At 42.3% G+C, this 17,432-nt stretch overlaps 1 protein-coding gene across 1 annotated transcript; it reads right to left on the reverse strand.

The window, feature by feature from the left end:
* Positions 1–536: 536 nt before the first annotated feature.
* LOC108232812 (cathepsin Z) lies at positions 537–5,405 on the reverse strand. Its single transcript, XM_017410858.3, has 6 exons — positions 5,243–5,405; positions 4,434–4,597; positions 3,337–3,516; positions 3,086–3,236; positions 1,714–1,879; positions 537–686 (listed from the first exon to the last, which is right to left on the reverse strand). Exons 1-6 carry the CDS (start codon positions 5,371–5,373, stop codon positions 573–575), a joined length of 906 nt encoding a protein of 301 aa, XP_017266347.1. The 5' UTR covers positions 5,374–5,405; the 3' UTR covers positions 537–572.
* Between the last annotated feature and the right edge of the window lie 12,027 nt (positions 5,406–17,432).

A 17,432-nucleotide genomic window follows, 5' to 3' on the forward strand; every position in this document is an offset into this window, starting at 1 on the left:
ATTTAGATCATTAATTATCCAACAACAACCAGTTAATTTACCAACAAGTCTTTAACTGTGTTTATTCCTCTCATCATGGACAACAAGTCCTCTGAATTTGGAGACATTTGTTCTTTTTTTGCAAAAGTTACCAGGGGGGAACCAAATATTTCAGCCGTCTGAAATAATCGGTTCCCCCTCTAAAACACGGGACAAAAAAAAGAGAAGCGATCGTGGGGTTAACTCGGCTGCAGAGTCGGACTCGTGTTCTTCTCTTTGAGGTTAAATGAATCGGCCTCCCGACGCTCATTAGGAGCCATTTGTGCGGATGTTCTGCGGCGCCTCGGAGATCTGCCACCGTTTGTTTTAACTACAGCAGAGTTATTTAAACGCAGAGAGACTCGGCTCACGTGTCGCCAGAGGGAATAAATAATCCTCCCCGTGTGAAATGGGAACTGAAACAGCAGATTTGGGTTGTTTTTTGTCATCCGTTTCTGGTGTCGTTTACTGACTCGGTGCGGCGTTTCAGACAACAAACTGCTAAAACAGACTCCAGATTTTCTTTAAAAACAGCCGAACTTTATTGGAGGAGCCTACGTCAGGACAGGGTCTCCGTAGGCGCAGTTTTTCTCAACACCCAAGTTGAACCAGTTTCCTTTTCCTCCTTTGTAGGCGCTGGTGACGATTCTCGCCCAGCCGCGTTCTCCCTGAGAGCAACAACAAAAAAAAAAACAATAAACAACTTATTCCTGTACGCTGAGTCGGCGTTAATCGAACGACTTCTGCATATTTTCTGCTGTTTTAACCATTTAAATATCAGAACATTCGGCTCGTTTTGGAATAAAGCGCTGCCACTTTTAGTTTTTAAACTTTTTAAAATATTAATTTTATTTACTAAAACACAAACTTCTCTTCAGTTCCTTCAGAAACGTTCTTTAAATCTGCCGTCTGTCTTCTTATCCTGCTTTTAGGTTTTAGCTGCTATAGTTTTACTTATTTCAACTTTAGCTTCTAGTTTGCTCAATTTAGCTTTTTTCAGTTTTAGCAGAGATTCTGATAAATTAACATCTTAGACCATTTTAGCTTTAGCTCCAGGAGCCGTTTTGCCAATTTTAGCTACTGTTTTGTCATCAATTTTACTACTTTTAGCTACCATTTCTCCGTATAAGCATGTTTAACTAGTTTTAGCTACTACTTTGTTAATTTTAGCTTCAGCTGCTTTATATTTTAACTTAAGTTTGACTACATGTACCTACTTTTTTTTGCTTATTTCAACTTCAGTATCTGTTTTGCTAAATGTAGCTACTATTTAGCTTTAGTTTCAGCATACATTTTGATGAAATAGCTGCTTTTTATACAACCTTAGCTTTACTAGCTGTTTTGCTACTTTTATCTACTGTTTGGCTGATTTAACCATAACCTGTTTTACAACTTTTAGCTACAATTTTTTAGATCTACGCACCTTTTTAGTTTTACGCTTTGCTGTATTTATCTTCCATTTTGCTCATTTTGGATCCATTTTGCTACTTTTAGCTTTAATTTTTAACTTCTGTTCTGCTGCTTTTAGCTTCTAGCTGCTGCTCTGCTCGTCTTAGCTTCTGTTTTGCTTGTTTGGACCTTAAGTTTTAGCTTATTTCAGCGGTCCTTCAGCTGAGCATTAGCTGCGAGTCATTCTGTAACTTGGCAGGAAAACGAGGGAGTCAGTTTACAGCTGGAGGTCAAACAGGAACCGACCCAGAACTCTCCCCAGGAGTTCCTGACGCTCCAGAACTCGCTCCCGTCCTTGTCCACGCCCCAGCCAGCCACGGAGATGATGTGGTTCGGCAGAGAGAGGGGGTGAAACTCCGAGAACGTCCCTCCGGAGTATTTCTCCAGGCCTTCGGTCGCCATCAGGGCGCAGCTGAAAGAGAAAAGACCCGAGTTTGAGTCAAACAGTTTGAACAGTTTCTTATTCTGACACAGAATTATTATTATAACCCTCGACACGTCATCCATCCGTCTTCTACCTCCTATCTGTGGTCGGGTCGTGGAGGCAGCAGGTCCAGGAGGGAAACCCGGACCTCCCTCTCCAGCTCCTCCTGGAGGATCCCGAGGAGTTCCCAGAGCAGAGAGTTCTGGATCTGACCCGAGGCCTCTTCCAAGTCAGGCATGCTGGGAAAACCTCCAAAGGGAGGCGTCCTAAAGGCTCCGTCATACTCCATGAGAAGTCAGGAAGTCAGTTCGAGGTCATGTGGTCGTGAGCGGTTTGTTTTCTCACACCTCTCATCGTCCACGAGACGCTCGGATCAGAACTCCCAGGAAGCTCCTCCCTCCTCCTGCAGCGTTAAAACTGGTTTCTTCCCATCGGCTCCTCAGCTCTCCTGTCCTGTCCTGATCTTCGCTTCCCTCACCACGACTGGACGCGTTTATTAAACAGACTGAGACAGAAAACACCGTTTGGCGTTTGTAAATATGATGGCGCACAAAAACGAGCGAACGAGGGGAACGTGCCCCGACGACGTCCGGCCGAGGCGCACTTCCTCCCGGCCACGAAGAGCCGCCTGTGTCTCTGCGGTCTTTTTAAGATCAGAGGTTTCTGAGTTTTGTAAAGATAGCTGAGCTGCTTCTCAGCGGAGCAGAAGAAACAAAATGACTCCATTAAAGCTCATAAACACGCCCACAACAACTTCTGACCAATCACACGACACTTGGAGAAACTGTTGGACCTGGACGAGGAGCAGCAGATGAAGAACAAGAACAAAAATGACAATTTTTGTCACGAAACCACGAGACTGAGAGTGGACTTCATGACTTCTCCTGGAGTCTGAACCACCTCAGCCGACTCCTTTCAGTGAGGAGGAGCAGCAGCTCTACTCCCAGCTGATGGAGCTCCTCATCTTATCTCTGCAGCTGAGCTCAGCCGTCCTACGAAGGAAGCTCATTTCAGCCGTTTGGATCCAGAATCTCATTCTTTCAGTCATGATCCAAACCTCATGACTGGAGGTGAGGGCTGGAAAGCAGACGAAGCAGGAAATTAGAAGTTTTGCCTTTCAACTCGAGTCTTTCTTCAACCCGACCAACCGAAACGACTCAAAAGTTCTCAGGACATCAGTCAGAATGCCTCTACCTGATGGGCCCGTTGGTGTAAATCTCGGCTTTCATCCGGTCTCTTCCAGAAACCTCTCCGTAGTCTCCGACTTTCCACACGGTGTAGTTCTTCACCACGGCGCAGGACTGGAAGAAGGAGCAGGTCCCGCACCGGTTGAACTGCTCGCACTCTGAAACAGCAGAGAGAGAGAGCGGGCTCGGTTTCTGCTGCCAAATGAGACCTGAAATAACGGAGTAAAGACGGAGCGATCGGAGCCACGCGCGCCGTACTTTGGTTTTTAGCCTGATAGTTGTTGCAGGTTTCGTCGGGGATGCCTTGTTTGTGAGCGTAGGCGTAGACTCCCAGGTGGTCGCCTCCATAACAGGAACCCGCCCCGCCGCAGTCGATGACGTTCTGCACCGACAGGTAGGCCGACGGCCACGAGCCGCCGCGCGCGATGTTGATCCGGTCTGTAGAAGAAGAGCGACAGGCGTCTTTATTTACCAAATAAATACGACAAAATTTAAAAGCTCAGCCAGAGAAGAAGCAGAAGAAGGCCAGCAAGAGCTGAAAGGAGCACAATAGTAGCTAAAAGCAGCAAAAGGCTAGGTTAAAACAAAAAGTAACAAATTAGAGGCTATATGGTACAAGTAGCATAAGGCTAGAAAAAGCTAAAAGTAGAAAAAGGCAAGCAAGAGCTAAACGTATCAGAATGGGAGCTAAAAGCAACAAAAGGCTAGCCAAAAGCTAAAGGCAGCAAATGGCTAGCCACATAACGAAAAGTAGCTGAATGGTATCTAAAAGCAACAAAATGACAGCAGGAGCTAAAAGTATCAGACTCATAGCTAAAAGTACCAAAACGTTAGCTTGAAATGAAAAATGGCAGAATGGTAGCTAAAAGCAGCAAAAGCCTAGCCGAGCTAAAAGTAGCAGATTGGTAGCTAAAAGCTAAACATAGCCAGCTTAAATATAAAAGTAGCAGATAGGTAGCTATAAGCTAAAAGTAGCAAAAGGCTAGCTAAAAGCTAAACGCAGCATTAGAAGATTAAATCTGAGGCGATCCTCTGAAGACACTTTTAAAGGAAACAACGTTTCTGAGGGATTTAAAGACACCAGAGTTTATTTCTTGGGTGAAAAACACTTTAAATAAAATAAAAGTTAAATACTTTGAAAGGTACAAAAGTTACAAAAGCCATGGCAACCCTTCGCCTGAATGAGCCGAAGGTTTTAATAAGTGAACAGCTGAAGCAGCACAAAGACACAAAAACATTCAGGAAAAAACAGTCAGGTTAGCAGCAGGATAAAGACGTTTCTCTCTCCGTGTTTTTGTAAATAAAGCTTCCTCCTGCCTCCATCCATCCATCTATCCGTCTGTTGCCATGGTTACCTGCCAACGCGCTGGTGGCCCCCATGGCCCAGCAGGAGCCGCAGTACTGCGGGATGTGCTGATTCCTCGTGATGCTCACGTAATTCTTCCCTCCGACGTTCTTCCAATCCCAGGCTGGAGGAAGCTCCGACGCTCTGACGCGCTCGTGTGGCCGGGCCCGTGTCCTGCGACACACACACACACACACACACACAGAACCGCTGCAGTTCACTGCAACACCAACACTTCCTCTTCTTTGTCCAACGGCGTCCTGCAGGTGGAGCTAAATGCACGAGAAATCAGACGCTTGATCCAAAATCTCCTTTTATTCTGGAGAATATTGAGAACAGGCGTGTGGTGAGACTGTCAGAGGAAATTAGTGCTTTAAAAAGAAAAAAACACAAGAATCTTAAAATAATATCACTGTAAGACACTATTCATGGAGGTAATTTGATGTCTGTAGATAAATAATTACAACAAAACATCAGCATCGATCAACATCTGTCATCAGTTTCAGAAGAAAATCCTCCAAGTTGCTAAATGAGGACTTCAGCTTTGCTTTAAATAAATAAATAAATAAACTAAATATAACTTCAGAAAATATTATATTTATATTATAATCCTGAGTAATTCTGGGCTTGAGCTTTAAATGTAAGAATTATCATTAAGTTTTTGGTTGTTTTTTGTAATAATAATGACTGATTTTCCTACAAACCTTTAAGCTAGCCCAAATAAATATCAAAATAAGTCATTTTCGGTACTTTTTAATCAGGTAAACAAGAAGCCCGGGTCATTAAACTGGGTCGAACCGGGTCGAAAAGGTTCCTTACTTGACGAACTTCGGTCTGTCCTCATCTCTGATGGGTTTGTAGCAAGGTTCGGATAAAAAACGAGCCGAACTGATCTGCAGCGAAAAGGACGATAAACAAAACAGCAGCGGGCAGAGATTTAAAGCCGCCATGTTGGCCCCGCCTTCTTCTGTGACGCAAGGACGTAAACCTACAGTGCCCCCTGCCGGTCAGCGCTCCCTCTGGCGGCCAGAGCGGGAACTGCCTAAACGAGCGGTTATGAAAATTAAACATTTATTTATTATTTTTTATTTTTTTTATTTAATGTGTCAGTCATCTCTGTTAACTGGCTGAGACTAATACTAATTTATTCTTCTTTACAAATATAATCTGAGGATAAAACCCATAAGATCAACCCTCCTGAAGGATATTCACTCGGCTGCTTTATTAAGAGGGAAATAAATACAGATGTCAGTACTTGTTCCAAATACTTGTTCCAAATGATAGGAACGTCCTCTGGAACACTCTGTGTTGAATCGGCTTCTTGAGAAGTTTTAAAAATATAAATAATTTTGCACTTTTCCAGCTGCCATGTCAGAAACACGATTTCTGCAGGTGCACCAAATGATAAACTGCTAAAATCTCTATTTTTCTTTACAAATATTTTGGATATTCAGTTGTGATTTTTAGTTGCTTCTTCTAGTATTACAGTACTGCATTGTTTACTACAGCCTACACTGCAGATTAAAATAAAAATATTTTTTAACTCACCTAATGAGAGGGATTTACTTACCTAATTGCGTAACATAATTGCTAAATATTTCTGTTTTTCTTATCAGTAAATGAGCACCTTCAAAATAAGATAAGTGGTAGGGGTCTGCAGTTTTTGTCTGCTCAGCAGGAAACTTTAAAATAACACACTTAGCTCAAAGTTATAATCCAATTACACCTAATGCAACACAAATGATTGGCTGCGTTATCATCAATATAAATGTAGTTCTTAACAAAGTTATGTTTCAGGATGTGGCTCAACTTCACCGCGCTCCATTTGGTTTTAAAAAGGAAGCTCTATTTGTGATTTAAATGACTGAAGATTAAATCTGCATTAGGTGCCAATAAACCCTGAAGTTAAACACTAAATCCATCTCAGTTTATCCTAAGTTTCTGGTCTTTTTGTTTGTGTTTTAAAACTTAAAGAACCTAAATCTGAGCAGTTAAACAGAGGTCAAGAACGTCAAAAAGCAGATTGATCTGAATGTATTTTAACATCACTGTTTGTGCAAACAACACAGAATCCAGGAAGGGGTTTCCAAAACGTTCTTAACTGAAACATGTTACTTTTTTTCTTTTTATATTTAAGTATTTTGTCAGTTATAAGCATTTGAGAGCAGTAAATGCATCAAATTAAAATAAATAATTTACGAACATTAAACACAAGGTGTCTGAACACAATGCAGTAAATAAACTGATATTAGGTTTTTCTGTTTCATCAGTTAAAAACTTTAAAACGTTTCCAAACTCTCAGTTCTTCCATATACAATCAAACAATTAAGGGACAGTGAGGCCTTTTTTATTTATTTGTTTATTCATTCAAAGCAGAAACTTTGAACTACTACTAAACAAAAAGGAAAAAAAAACATTAAAAAAAAGTTTTAGTAATCAGTTTTCAGAGTTACTGATTCCTGCAGTTTGCAGCTAAACAGCATATTTTAGCCATCCTTTTGCTACATTTAGCTTTTAGCTACTCTTGTGCTACTTTAGCTTTAGGCCAGCATTTTCCTTCTTATAGCTTATAGCTAGCATCATTTCCTTATTTTAAATTTTAGCTAGCATTTCGCTTCTTTTCCTTAAATCGATTCTGGCCTGAAAAGTCGTGGTTAAAACTTGTCAGCTGAAATCAGCTTACATCCTGTTTTTCTGTGTTTTTAAGCTGCTGGAGGAGCGGAGGAAGTCCTGCTGACCTTTGACCTCTCAGATCATCAGTGCCGTGTTAAAAGCTGCACTCAGTCCGTCTTTTTCGGTGCATCTTCAGCCGTCCTCAATTATGCATGCAGCTCCGCGGCGCGAGGAAGAAGTTGTTGAGCTGTAAATGATTTAAGACGTGATGTGATGCTACAAACAATCTGTCAACATGTAAGTCCTCCGTGATGAGCCCAACATCCTGAACGTGTGCATTAACATCAGCATCTTCCTGCTTTCCAAACAGGGAGGCGATAAAAGCCCAAAGCAAACGTCAATCATCGTTTAAGGGGAGCCATTATGCTGCTTCAGTTCGAAACGATAAAAACGTCAGGGAGAGTTCAGCAGCCGCCGGGCTGCTCGGGTCAAATAAATCAACCTCCTTCCACTTGTTTGGATTTCTGAAAGTAAAAACTGGTCCGGGTCAGTCATGAGGTTCATGCCTTGAGTTTTTATTTTTTATTTTTGCCACTTTTAAAGGAGTTTCTCCCTCCGTACTGAAATGTTCTCCCAAGAACCAGAAGAATTATCATCCAGGTTGCTGCCTTTACCTCCTCTGTCGTCGCGTCTTTTAGTCTTTTTCCTCGTGTTTTTATTTACGCCGGTTTGTCCATCCGTCTGTTACAAAGATGACCTAAAACTAACGAACGGATTTGGGTGAAATTTTCAGGAAATGTTGGTTTTGTTGCAACAAAACCAACATCTCCGGGATTCAGTTTCCGTGGTGATTCGGTCAAAGGTCAAGGCCACAGGTGGCGCCGTGCTCTAACTCTGCAAAACGCAGGAATGTCAGACTGCACAGGTGGACACCTCACGGGTCAAGGCCGATCTCTATTGATTTCAAAGGTCATGGGTCAAGGCTGATCCCTATTGATTTCAAAGGTCATTGGTCAAGGCCGAAGGTGACCCCTTGCACTAATTTAGCAACCGTGTAACGCAGCTGGACACCACATGGGTCAAGGCTGATCCCTATTGATTTCAAAGGTCATGGGTCAGGGATGATCCCTATTGATTTCCAGGTCACGGGGTAAAAGCTCAAGGCCACAGGTGGCGCCGTGCTCTAACTGCAACTGTGTAACTAAGGGATGTCAGACTGTACGGTGGACACCTCATGGGTTTGAAGCTGATCCCTATTGATTTCAAAGGTCATGGGTCAAGGATGATCCCTATTGATTTCCAGGTCATGGGGTCAAAGCTCAAGGCCACAGGTGGCGCCGTGCTCTAACTGCAACTGTGTAACTAAGGGATGTCAGACTGTACAGGTGGACACCTCATGGGTTTAAAGCTGATCCCTATTGATTTAAAAGGTCATGGGTCAAGGCTAAACCCTATTGATTTCAAAGGTCACGGGGTCAAAAGTCAAGATGATAGGTGACCCCTTTGGTAAGACCTCGTTTGATTTGTTTCGCTCATTTTAAAATCTCACTTTATAAAAGAAGAGACACACACTTTCACTTTAAAGGCTGGACTTGTGCCAAACGAGTACTTTTACAATTTATTCTGTCTTTTCATATTTCCTGGATCAGTAATCCAACCCAAGCTGCTCCGTTGGAACTTTCTATAAACTGACACCATTTTAGTTTTAATAACTTTTTAGCATTGTGTTCAGAGAACAACTAAAACCCAAAAAGAGGCGGGTCGTTAAAGTCACAAAGAAAGTCGGAACAATGCCCACAGAATCTGTGGTTTTATCGTTACGGTTTAGGAAAGCTCAGAAATGACTTTCCCTGCTGAGGAAACGTTAGTGGGCTCAGTTCTGGCGCCAAGTTTTTGTTCTGTTCTGCAGAAGAGCAACAAAGACAGATGGGTTTGAGACGTCGGTGGCAAAGACAGGAAGGATCTGCCGCGGCCGTTTGAACCCGCCCAGAACATTATCATCGACACAGGAGCAGGTTCTTGTTTTCAGGTTTCTTTTTAAACAACAGAACTCACAATAAAAAAAACAACTTATGTTTTTTTGAATTGACAGCTAATTCATTTTGATGTAACTTTTGTTTTTTGGGAGGATTTGCATGAATGGGATTATGTCTAAAAACTGATCTGTACGACTTTCTTATGTTTTATTTAGTTTAATTTAGAAGTTATTAGTCAGTTTTTGGAAAGTGCTTGTCAGGATTGAATAAAAGATTTATTATTATTATGCACGCTTTGGGTGCAAGAGTATCCCGGATGAGCCCCCATTATATACATTCATTATATCAAAATAGGACCCAAGTCACAATGAGAGAATATTTCAGTATTGAGTTATTATTTTCAAATTCTCCAACCCTAAAGCTTCAAAATGATCCGTAGTTTGTTGAAATTTAGCGATTTATCACCTGGCAACGAGCTAGTTTCATTTACGAGAGCGCAAGTTTGAAAACCTGTCTGGAGCGACGTCATTGGTAATTCCAGCCTTAGATTTAAAAAAGGGGAATGCTTAAGTTTCACAATGATTGCTAAAATTGTACGAAGGGATTTCCTGGACTACAGCAGCAAGCAGAGACAAATGGTCAATTTCAATGGAAATTATAAGTATTATTTCTGAAGACACACCTGTAAGAAAACTTTGATTTAAAGATAGGTTGGGGAGATTATTTGCTATTTTATCTACTGGGATAACAAGATGGTGTCTTTATGGACTCATTTTTATTATACAGTGTTTAAAATAAGTTTAATAAAATATAATATTTACCCAAAAACCCACATAAATAGGAAGATGGGAGCAAAAACTAACTTAATAATTGGAGAAAACCTTAAATCAGACATGGTTGCTCTGAGGTTTTTTGCTTGTTTTGTCAGGAGCTGCCATCCTCCGTATTACATGTGGAGATTAAAAGTATTATTTCAGTTAAATTTATTTTAAAAGTTGCATTTGTTTCGTCTTTATATGCTGTTATTTGAGCCTTTTTGATACAGGAACCAACAGCGATCATCAAATACAAACAAATGTCCGAGTTGCTCAACATATTAACGCATCTCTTCTCTTTTTTTTTAAATTTCAGTGCAAAGATCACAGAATAAAGTCAGAAGAAGTTGTTTCGTACTTTGTCTACGTTCCTAAGGAGACGAGCCACCCGCGGCCACCACAGAAAGACACTAAAAAGGCCTCTTAAGCTGCGAAGCCTTCAAAGTGCATGGAAAGTGCATCCATGTAAATATTGAGCCGCGCACAGTTTGGATTTCACTCACGGATCAATACTGAAGCAATTTGGACATTAATCTCATTATGTCTGCTTTTCTTCTGGGCAAATGCTGCTGCAGACGGGCAGCATGGGATCAGCATGGGAAATTAAAAGAAAATCAACATTTAGCTGCGTTTTGTCTGGCAGTATTTTGTCTCTTCTATTAGGTTTTATGGAGATGATCAGTAGCCACTAATTATCCAAGTTAGTTCATATTTTGGCAAAACGTTTTATATTTTATTTAACAGACTGAGCTGGAAGGGGGACGCTTTTAGGGAGAAGAGAAAAAAGCAATTTTTTTGTGTAAAAACAGAGTAAACTGACTTTGAGGTGATTCTGATCCGTCATCATCTGCAACAGTGCCTTAAGTTTCTCAATCTTTCTTTTTTTAATAAATCTAGCAGTAAATTTTCAGTGATTTTCCTCGGTTTGTTGCAAAGTAAACAAGAGAACGAAGCATGGCAACAACCGAAAATGTCTCATTTGACGCCAGGAAGACGCTGAAGAAGTTGTTCTTCCTTCATGGAGCTCAGCCAGGAGATTTTGACCACTTGTTTTTAGTAAACAAATGAATTAAATAAACTTAAAATCTTCTTCTTTTTCTTTCGGCTGTTCCATTTTCAGGAAGTCGTCCTCCTCCATCTAACTCTCTTCTGTGTCTTCTGTCCTCACTCCAACTAACTGCATCCATATGTCTCCTCTTTGTCTCTAACATCCTTCTAGCAATATACCCACTGTCCCTCCTCTGCACGTCCAAACGAAACTAAACAAACTAAAAATTAACCAATAATTGTACCGTTTGTCGTGCTGTTTGTGTCTCTGATCCTGTTTTTGCTGTTAACAGGTGGGATCTCAAGGCCGTCTGCTTTCTTCTCTGCTTTTTGCAGACGATGCGGTTCCGTTAGTGTCCTCGTCCTCTGACCTTCAGCGTCTACCGTGGCGGGTTTTGGAGCAAAGCGTGCCTCAGAGGCCGTGGTTCTCTGAGTCTCTGCCTCCAGCAGGAGTCGGGAGATCCGGGAGTCTTGTTCTTGAACGGCGTGACAGATGGAGCCACAGATCGGGGCTCTGTCCTCAGTCTGTCATGAAGTTCTCCACCTACCGGTCCATCTACACCAGTGGTCTCCAATCCTGGTCCTCGAGGGCCACTATCCTGCATGTTTTCCTTGTCTCCCTGCTCCAACACACCTGATTCAGTCGTTAAATCACCTCTTCATGTTCTGCAGAAGCCTGGTAATCACCCATTGATTCAAATCAGGTGTGTTGGAGCAGAAGAACAAGGAAAACCTGCAGGATGGTGGCCCTCCAGGACCAGGGTTGGAGACCCCTAATCTACGCTGAATCACGACTGAATGAACGAAATCTGTCTCAGCCTTAGAGATAAGGTGAGGAGCTCCTCTGCTCCACTCCAGAAGGAGTCAGCTGAAGTAGGTCGCAGTCCCTCTTGCGTCCACATCCTTGGAGGCTGGCCACAGCTCCATGACCCTCATACGTTTCGCCGACACTGACAGCGGAGGTCAGAGGAACATGAAGCAGCTTGGAGGTGATCTTGTAGTCTTTGCCTTTAACTCAGGTATCTATAATCTATAATCATCTTTGCTCTTCTGCTCCACGTTCCCTTTAAATCAGCGGTGCCGAATCCTGCTCCTGGAGGTCCACCATCCTGCAGATTTTAGATGTTTCTCTGCTCTCCAGCAGGTCTTCAGGTTCTGCAGAAACCTGTTCATCACTCAGTCATTCAGATCAGGTGAGTCAAAGCAGAGAAACACCTAAAAACCTGTATCATGGAGTCCCTCCAGGACCAGGACTGAGCCCCCCCTGCTTTAAGGGTATCAACAAATCTGTCCGAGGTATTTTAGCACATCTTTGTAAAATACACAGCAGATAATTCCTACTTTTTGCTTCCTTTATCACATACTAACGTTACACAGGTGTGAAATAGGCAACTGCTTTTAACTGAATCCCTTTTCATGAGGAATGAAGCTATAAATCATCCAAATATATCTGCGTTTGTATCGTCTCTGGCCTGGGAACGCCTCGGGATCCTTCAGGAGGACCTGGTTTCCCTCCTGGACCTGCTGCCTCCTCAACCCGACCACGGACAAGAGAAACGAGATGGATGGATACATGTTTTATTGTATTTTTCTGGATGTGTTGCTGTAAAATCCTATTATTTCTGATCATTTTAAATCAACATAAAGCTGTTAGTGTGGCTGAAAACCTTCAGAGTGAATTCAGCCGAAGTTCCACCCGTGTTCAGACTCCCACTCTCCGCCTTGACGTTATGAGGCAGAACGCTTGGCGAGCCGAAGACAAATGATCTCGTGGTCGTTATCTGACAGGTGAGTCTCGCTGCTGACTCTGTCCGAAACCTCAGAGGGTCCCTCGATGCCTCCCTCTCAACGGTCGGATGAATAATGGATCAAAGACGGACGTTACTTAAAGTTCTGCATCCGAGGGATCGGATCAGCAGACTTCAAACGGCCGACATGTTCGGTTATCGATCGGGAGCCATCGCCGGCGCTGGATGACGAGTGAAACTTCAGGGCAGAGGTCGGCGGCGTTCGGGTGTTTGGTTTTCTCTTTTTCAGTTTTGGCCGACGGATGATTCATGGCGTCACGAGCAGGACCTTTGGTGCCTGGAAGGGAGGGAGGGGGAGGGGTCGCTGGGATCAGTTCTGTCCTCCACAGCGGAGTGGGCCCAGATGAAGGAGTTTCTTTTTAGGGGTTTTAAAACCGAAGTGAGATTCAGAGCTGCCGCTGAAAGGCAAAGAGGAGCCGTAATGTTTTGGGCGAGTTTTGTCTGTTAGCGAAATATCTCATGAACCACCGAAGCTGACCGCCGGATGAACTGATTAACCCCTGGGGTCAGTTCGATTCAATATGGTCGCCATGCCAAACCGACAAACAAAAACAAAAAAAACCCACAAAAGTGGTTATGGCTCAAGCAGTTTTATAAATATTAACACAAAGTTTGGTGTGGTAGTAGCTGAGACTGATCCCCAACTCTTATTCTGAGACATATCTGTCTGTTAGCGAAATATCTCGATGGATTTTAATGAAACTTTCAGGAAGTAATCATCGGATGAATGTCTACAACTGATTAGCATTTGGAGCCGGCGCAAATCAAGATGGCTGCCACAACTAATCAACTTTGGGCTGTAGGTCGGTCAGTTTCATAAAGATTAAGCTAAAAGTTTCAGCTCCTGAAGCAACTAACAGACATTAAAAAATGGCTGTTTTTCTGTTTGTCTGTTAGCAAAATATGTCTCAGAAAGGGATCCTTAGGTGTGCATCTAATAAAGCCTAATTAAGCGTAGCTGTATAAGTCAGTAGCTGAGAGTCGTCCTTAAGAGAAGCTCTGAGGGCTGAAAGGATTAAAACTCAGGTGATATGCATTCCTTTGATTTAATCGTGGTTTTAAAGCTCGTTAACTTAGTTTTTGTTCGTTTTCTAAATCGTCTGTTAAAGACGAGCTGATTACTTGGAATTAAATGGACTCAAAAAGGACAAAATGTGTCCCCGAAGAGCCCGAATATCTGTTTAAAGTTAATCTGCGTGAGTCATCTGCCTCCAGAGGATCTGTTCTGAGCTTTTATGACTCACTGATGAGTCAAACGAGAGGAAAACATGATGGATCCATGTTTACCACCTCATATCGACACAGGGTTGTTTTTCTGCGACAGGGAAACTTTCAGCGTAAGCAGCTGAAAGGTTTCAGTCCTCCGAGTGACCGTTAGTAGAAGTCAATGGGATGGATGAGACCTTCAGTAAGGAAGGCGGCCATCTTTTCCCCTTCCTGCTCTTTCTGCCGACGCAGGACGTTAAAATATTTCAGCTCAACGACTCGGACTTCTGCGAGCCGATCGTCCCAGCGTCAGAAAAATAAACCTGTCAGTTTTTACTTTCATCAGATTTTCTTCGTCAGGAGTCTCGGATCCCCGATTAAGTTTTTAACGAGACATAATTTATTAAAAATAGATTCTTAGAAACAGAATATTTTATATTTTTGTGTCAGAAAGTTATTAACACGTGGCAGAGATATTCAGCATCCACACTTCTGCTTTGTTTTCTGTGTTGTTTTTTTTTTTTTTTTTTTTTTACATATAACTGCTTCTGCAGACTTTGTGCTATTTTAGCCGTTCTTGTGTCAAAACATTCGGCTGATTTAGAAGACGGGGGCTAGGACTTTTGGTTTTTGTAATTTTTATACGTTTCTAAATATTTAACTTTATTTACAAACATTTCACTCCCAGTAAATCCGCTGAGATCTTTTCAGTACTTTCTGATTCGGCTACTGTCCGTTTCTGTCTTCTGCTTTTAACTTACTTTAAGTAACATTTAGCTAGCGTTTTGCTACTTTTGGCTTTTAGCTAGCCTTTCACTAATTTTATAACATTTTTGCTATTTTTAGCTAGCATTTTGTTACATTTAGCTAGCTTTTTTGCTACTTTTAGCTAGCTTTTTTGCTAATTGTATCTAGTTTGTAGCTGGCCTTTTTGTACTTTTAGCTTACAGTTTTTTTCATTTAGCTAGCTTTTTGCTACATTTAGCCTTTAGTTAGCCTTTTGGTACATTTAGCTTTAAGCTAGTGTTTTACTTGTTTTAGTTTTCACAACTTAGTTTTAGCTTCTTAAGCCATTTAGCGCTTAGCATTCACATTTCACTTTTGCTACATTTAGGCTTTAGCTAGCCTTTTGCTATATTAAGCTTGTAGCTGGCCTTTTGGTACTTTTAGCTATTTTTTGCGACTTTTAGCTAGCATTTACATTTAGCTAGCTTTCTGCAACATTTCACCTTTAGCTAGCCTTTTAGTACTTTTAACTGTTTGCTGTTTTTGCTGCTCTTAGCTAACATTTAACTGTTTTTAGCTTTTAGCTAGCTTTTTGTTACATTTGGTACTTTTAGCTTTTAGCTAGTGTTCAGCAGTTTCTGCAGCTTATGTTGCTGATAAATAATAAAAGCTGTAAAAAAAACGTCTTCAGATTAAAATACGATCTGCTGACTTTTATTTACACAGTTTTATCAACACAAACAAACTCTGAATTCTAAGTAGCTTATTTCTGATGTTTGACCTTTGACCTCCATCCATCATCGGCCGTTTCTTCCTGTTTTTATTTTTGCTATAAATAAACTTATTTCTGTGCGGAAACTAAAAGACCCGATTGGTTTTCATTACATGAAAATGTTTCTTTTTGCTGTCGTCTTGCTCCATAAATTTTAGATTGTTTTTATTTGTGAGGAGCCAAATGTCTGCGAGAGTCGGCTCGGGTCACTTTAGATAGTCGACATGTTTCAACACACACTCATATATATATATATATATATATATATATATATATGTGTGTGTGTGTGTGTGTTTGAAACTATGAAAAACTTCCTCCAGCTGAATAAGACTCCGGCAGGGCGGACCGCTGAGGCATGCAACAGACAAAAGAATAACAACTACAAACCAAAAATCAAACAATAAGGTAGTTTTCTGATTTACAGAAAAAACATCTGCTGCTGCTGCAACACATCCTGAGGATGTCAGAGCTGACATCACCGCCTAAATGGATCCAGTATGTTGGGAGAAATTGTGGAAACGATTAAATAAAAAAAGATGGATGAAATGAGCCGAGTGGATCCTTCAGGAACTGAAACTTTTATGAAACTGACAGAGCTATAGCTGTGGCGGCCATCTTGCGTTGGGTCGACTCCAAACATTAATCAGTTTTAGACGTAAAGTTGACGACTGCTGCCTGAGAGTTTCGCTCAAATAAGTCCAGTGGTTCACGAGATATTTTGCTAACAGACTGCCTTGACTCTAACAGTCGATGTCAAGGTTTCAAGCAAATTTCTTGCATAGAGCTCAGAACATGTGTTGGGAATCAGTCTCAGCTACTACCACACCAAGTTTCAGCTCAACATCAGTGAAACTGACCAAGCTATAGCCATTTCTGTATTAGCTAAAGTTGATTAGCTGTAGCGGCCATCTTGAATTGGGTTGCCTCCAAAACCTAATGAGGTGTAGACGTTCATCCTATGATTACTTCCTGGAAGTTTCATTAGAATCCGTCCAATGGTTGGTGAGATATTTTGCTAACAGACAGACATTGTTGACACCAAGAGTTAATGGCAGAGTTTTAGGCATTAATATCACACAATGAGTTGCGTTTGAAGTATGTGTTGTGGATGATGCTCAGCAACTACCACACCAAATTTTAGCTCAGTGTCTTTAAAAATGGCCGAGTTACAGACATTTTTGTGTTTTAAGTGTTGGCTTAGATGAGGCGGCCATCTTGAACTGATCTGACGCTAAAACCTAATGAGTTGTGGATGTTCATTCCAGGATTGCTGCCCGGGAGTTTCATTAAAATCCGCCCCGCGGTTCGTGAGATATTTTGCTAACAGACAGACAAAGGAACACGCGCTGGTGGGACAGCAGGCGGCGGGCGATCATGTACCGTCCCGCCTGCTCGCCTCTGCAGGCTGGTTTTCCCGCCAGTGCGTGTCGCTGTTTTCCTTCGGCAGAGTCCAGAGATGAGTGAAAATCCACCAAAACTCAGAAAATCTTCCTTATAGTTCTTAAAAGATAATTGAAAGCCTCAGATGAGACAGAAAACTGCAGCCAGGCTCTAATCCGTCCGGTTCTGGTTCTGGTTCTCCAGGGTTCCACCTCTTGGTTCCAATTATCTCAGGGGGCGGGACCGGCTCCCCCCCCCCCGTGTCTCACTTCTGATTGGCCGAGCCGCCTGTCACTCCCGGGCTCCTCCTGTTGGAGAAAACAGTCCAACGCCAGAAGTCAGAAAGTCAATTTTCGCCAACAAGGTGGGGGTGCTCCGCGCGGAGGTGGCGCTGATCCGGTTCTGCTGCGCCTCCTGCCACCGAACCGCGGCCGGGAAGTGGACCAGAAGAGTCTTAAACAGCTGCTTAAAGTTGTTCTGCTGTCGGGACGGGAGCTTAATTGGACTTGAGGACTTGTTGGCTCCTCTCTCTCTCTCCGCTTGTTTTTTTTTTGTATTTTTTTCTGCTGCGCTCGCCTGAGTCCCGCAACATGACGCGTCCGGCGCATCCCGGGCCCGGGAGCATCACGGCGGCGGCATGAACCGGGGACCGACCCGGCTGTGAGC

Source organism: Kryptolebias marmoratus, linkage group LG20 (genome assembly GCF_001649575.2).
Source record: "Kryptolebias marmoratus isolate JLee-2015 linkage group LG20, ASM164957v2, whole genome shotgun sequence".
Taxonomy (NCBI): domain Eukaryota; kingdom Metazoa; phylum Chordata; class Actinopteri; order Cyprinodontiformes; family Rivulidae; genus Kryptolebias; species Kryptolebias marmoratus.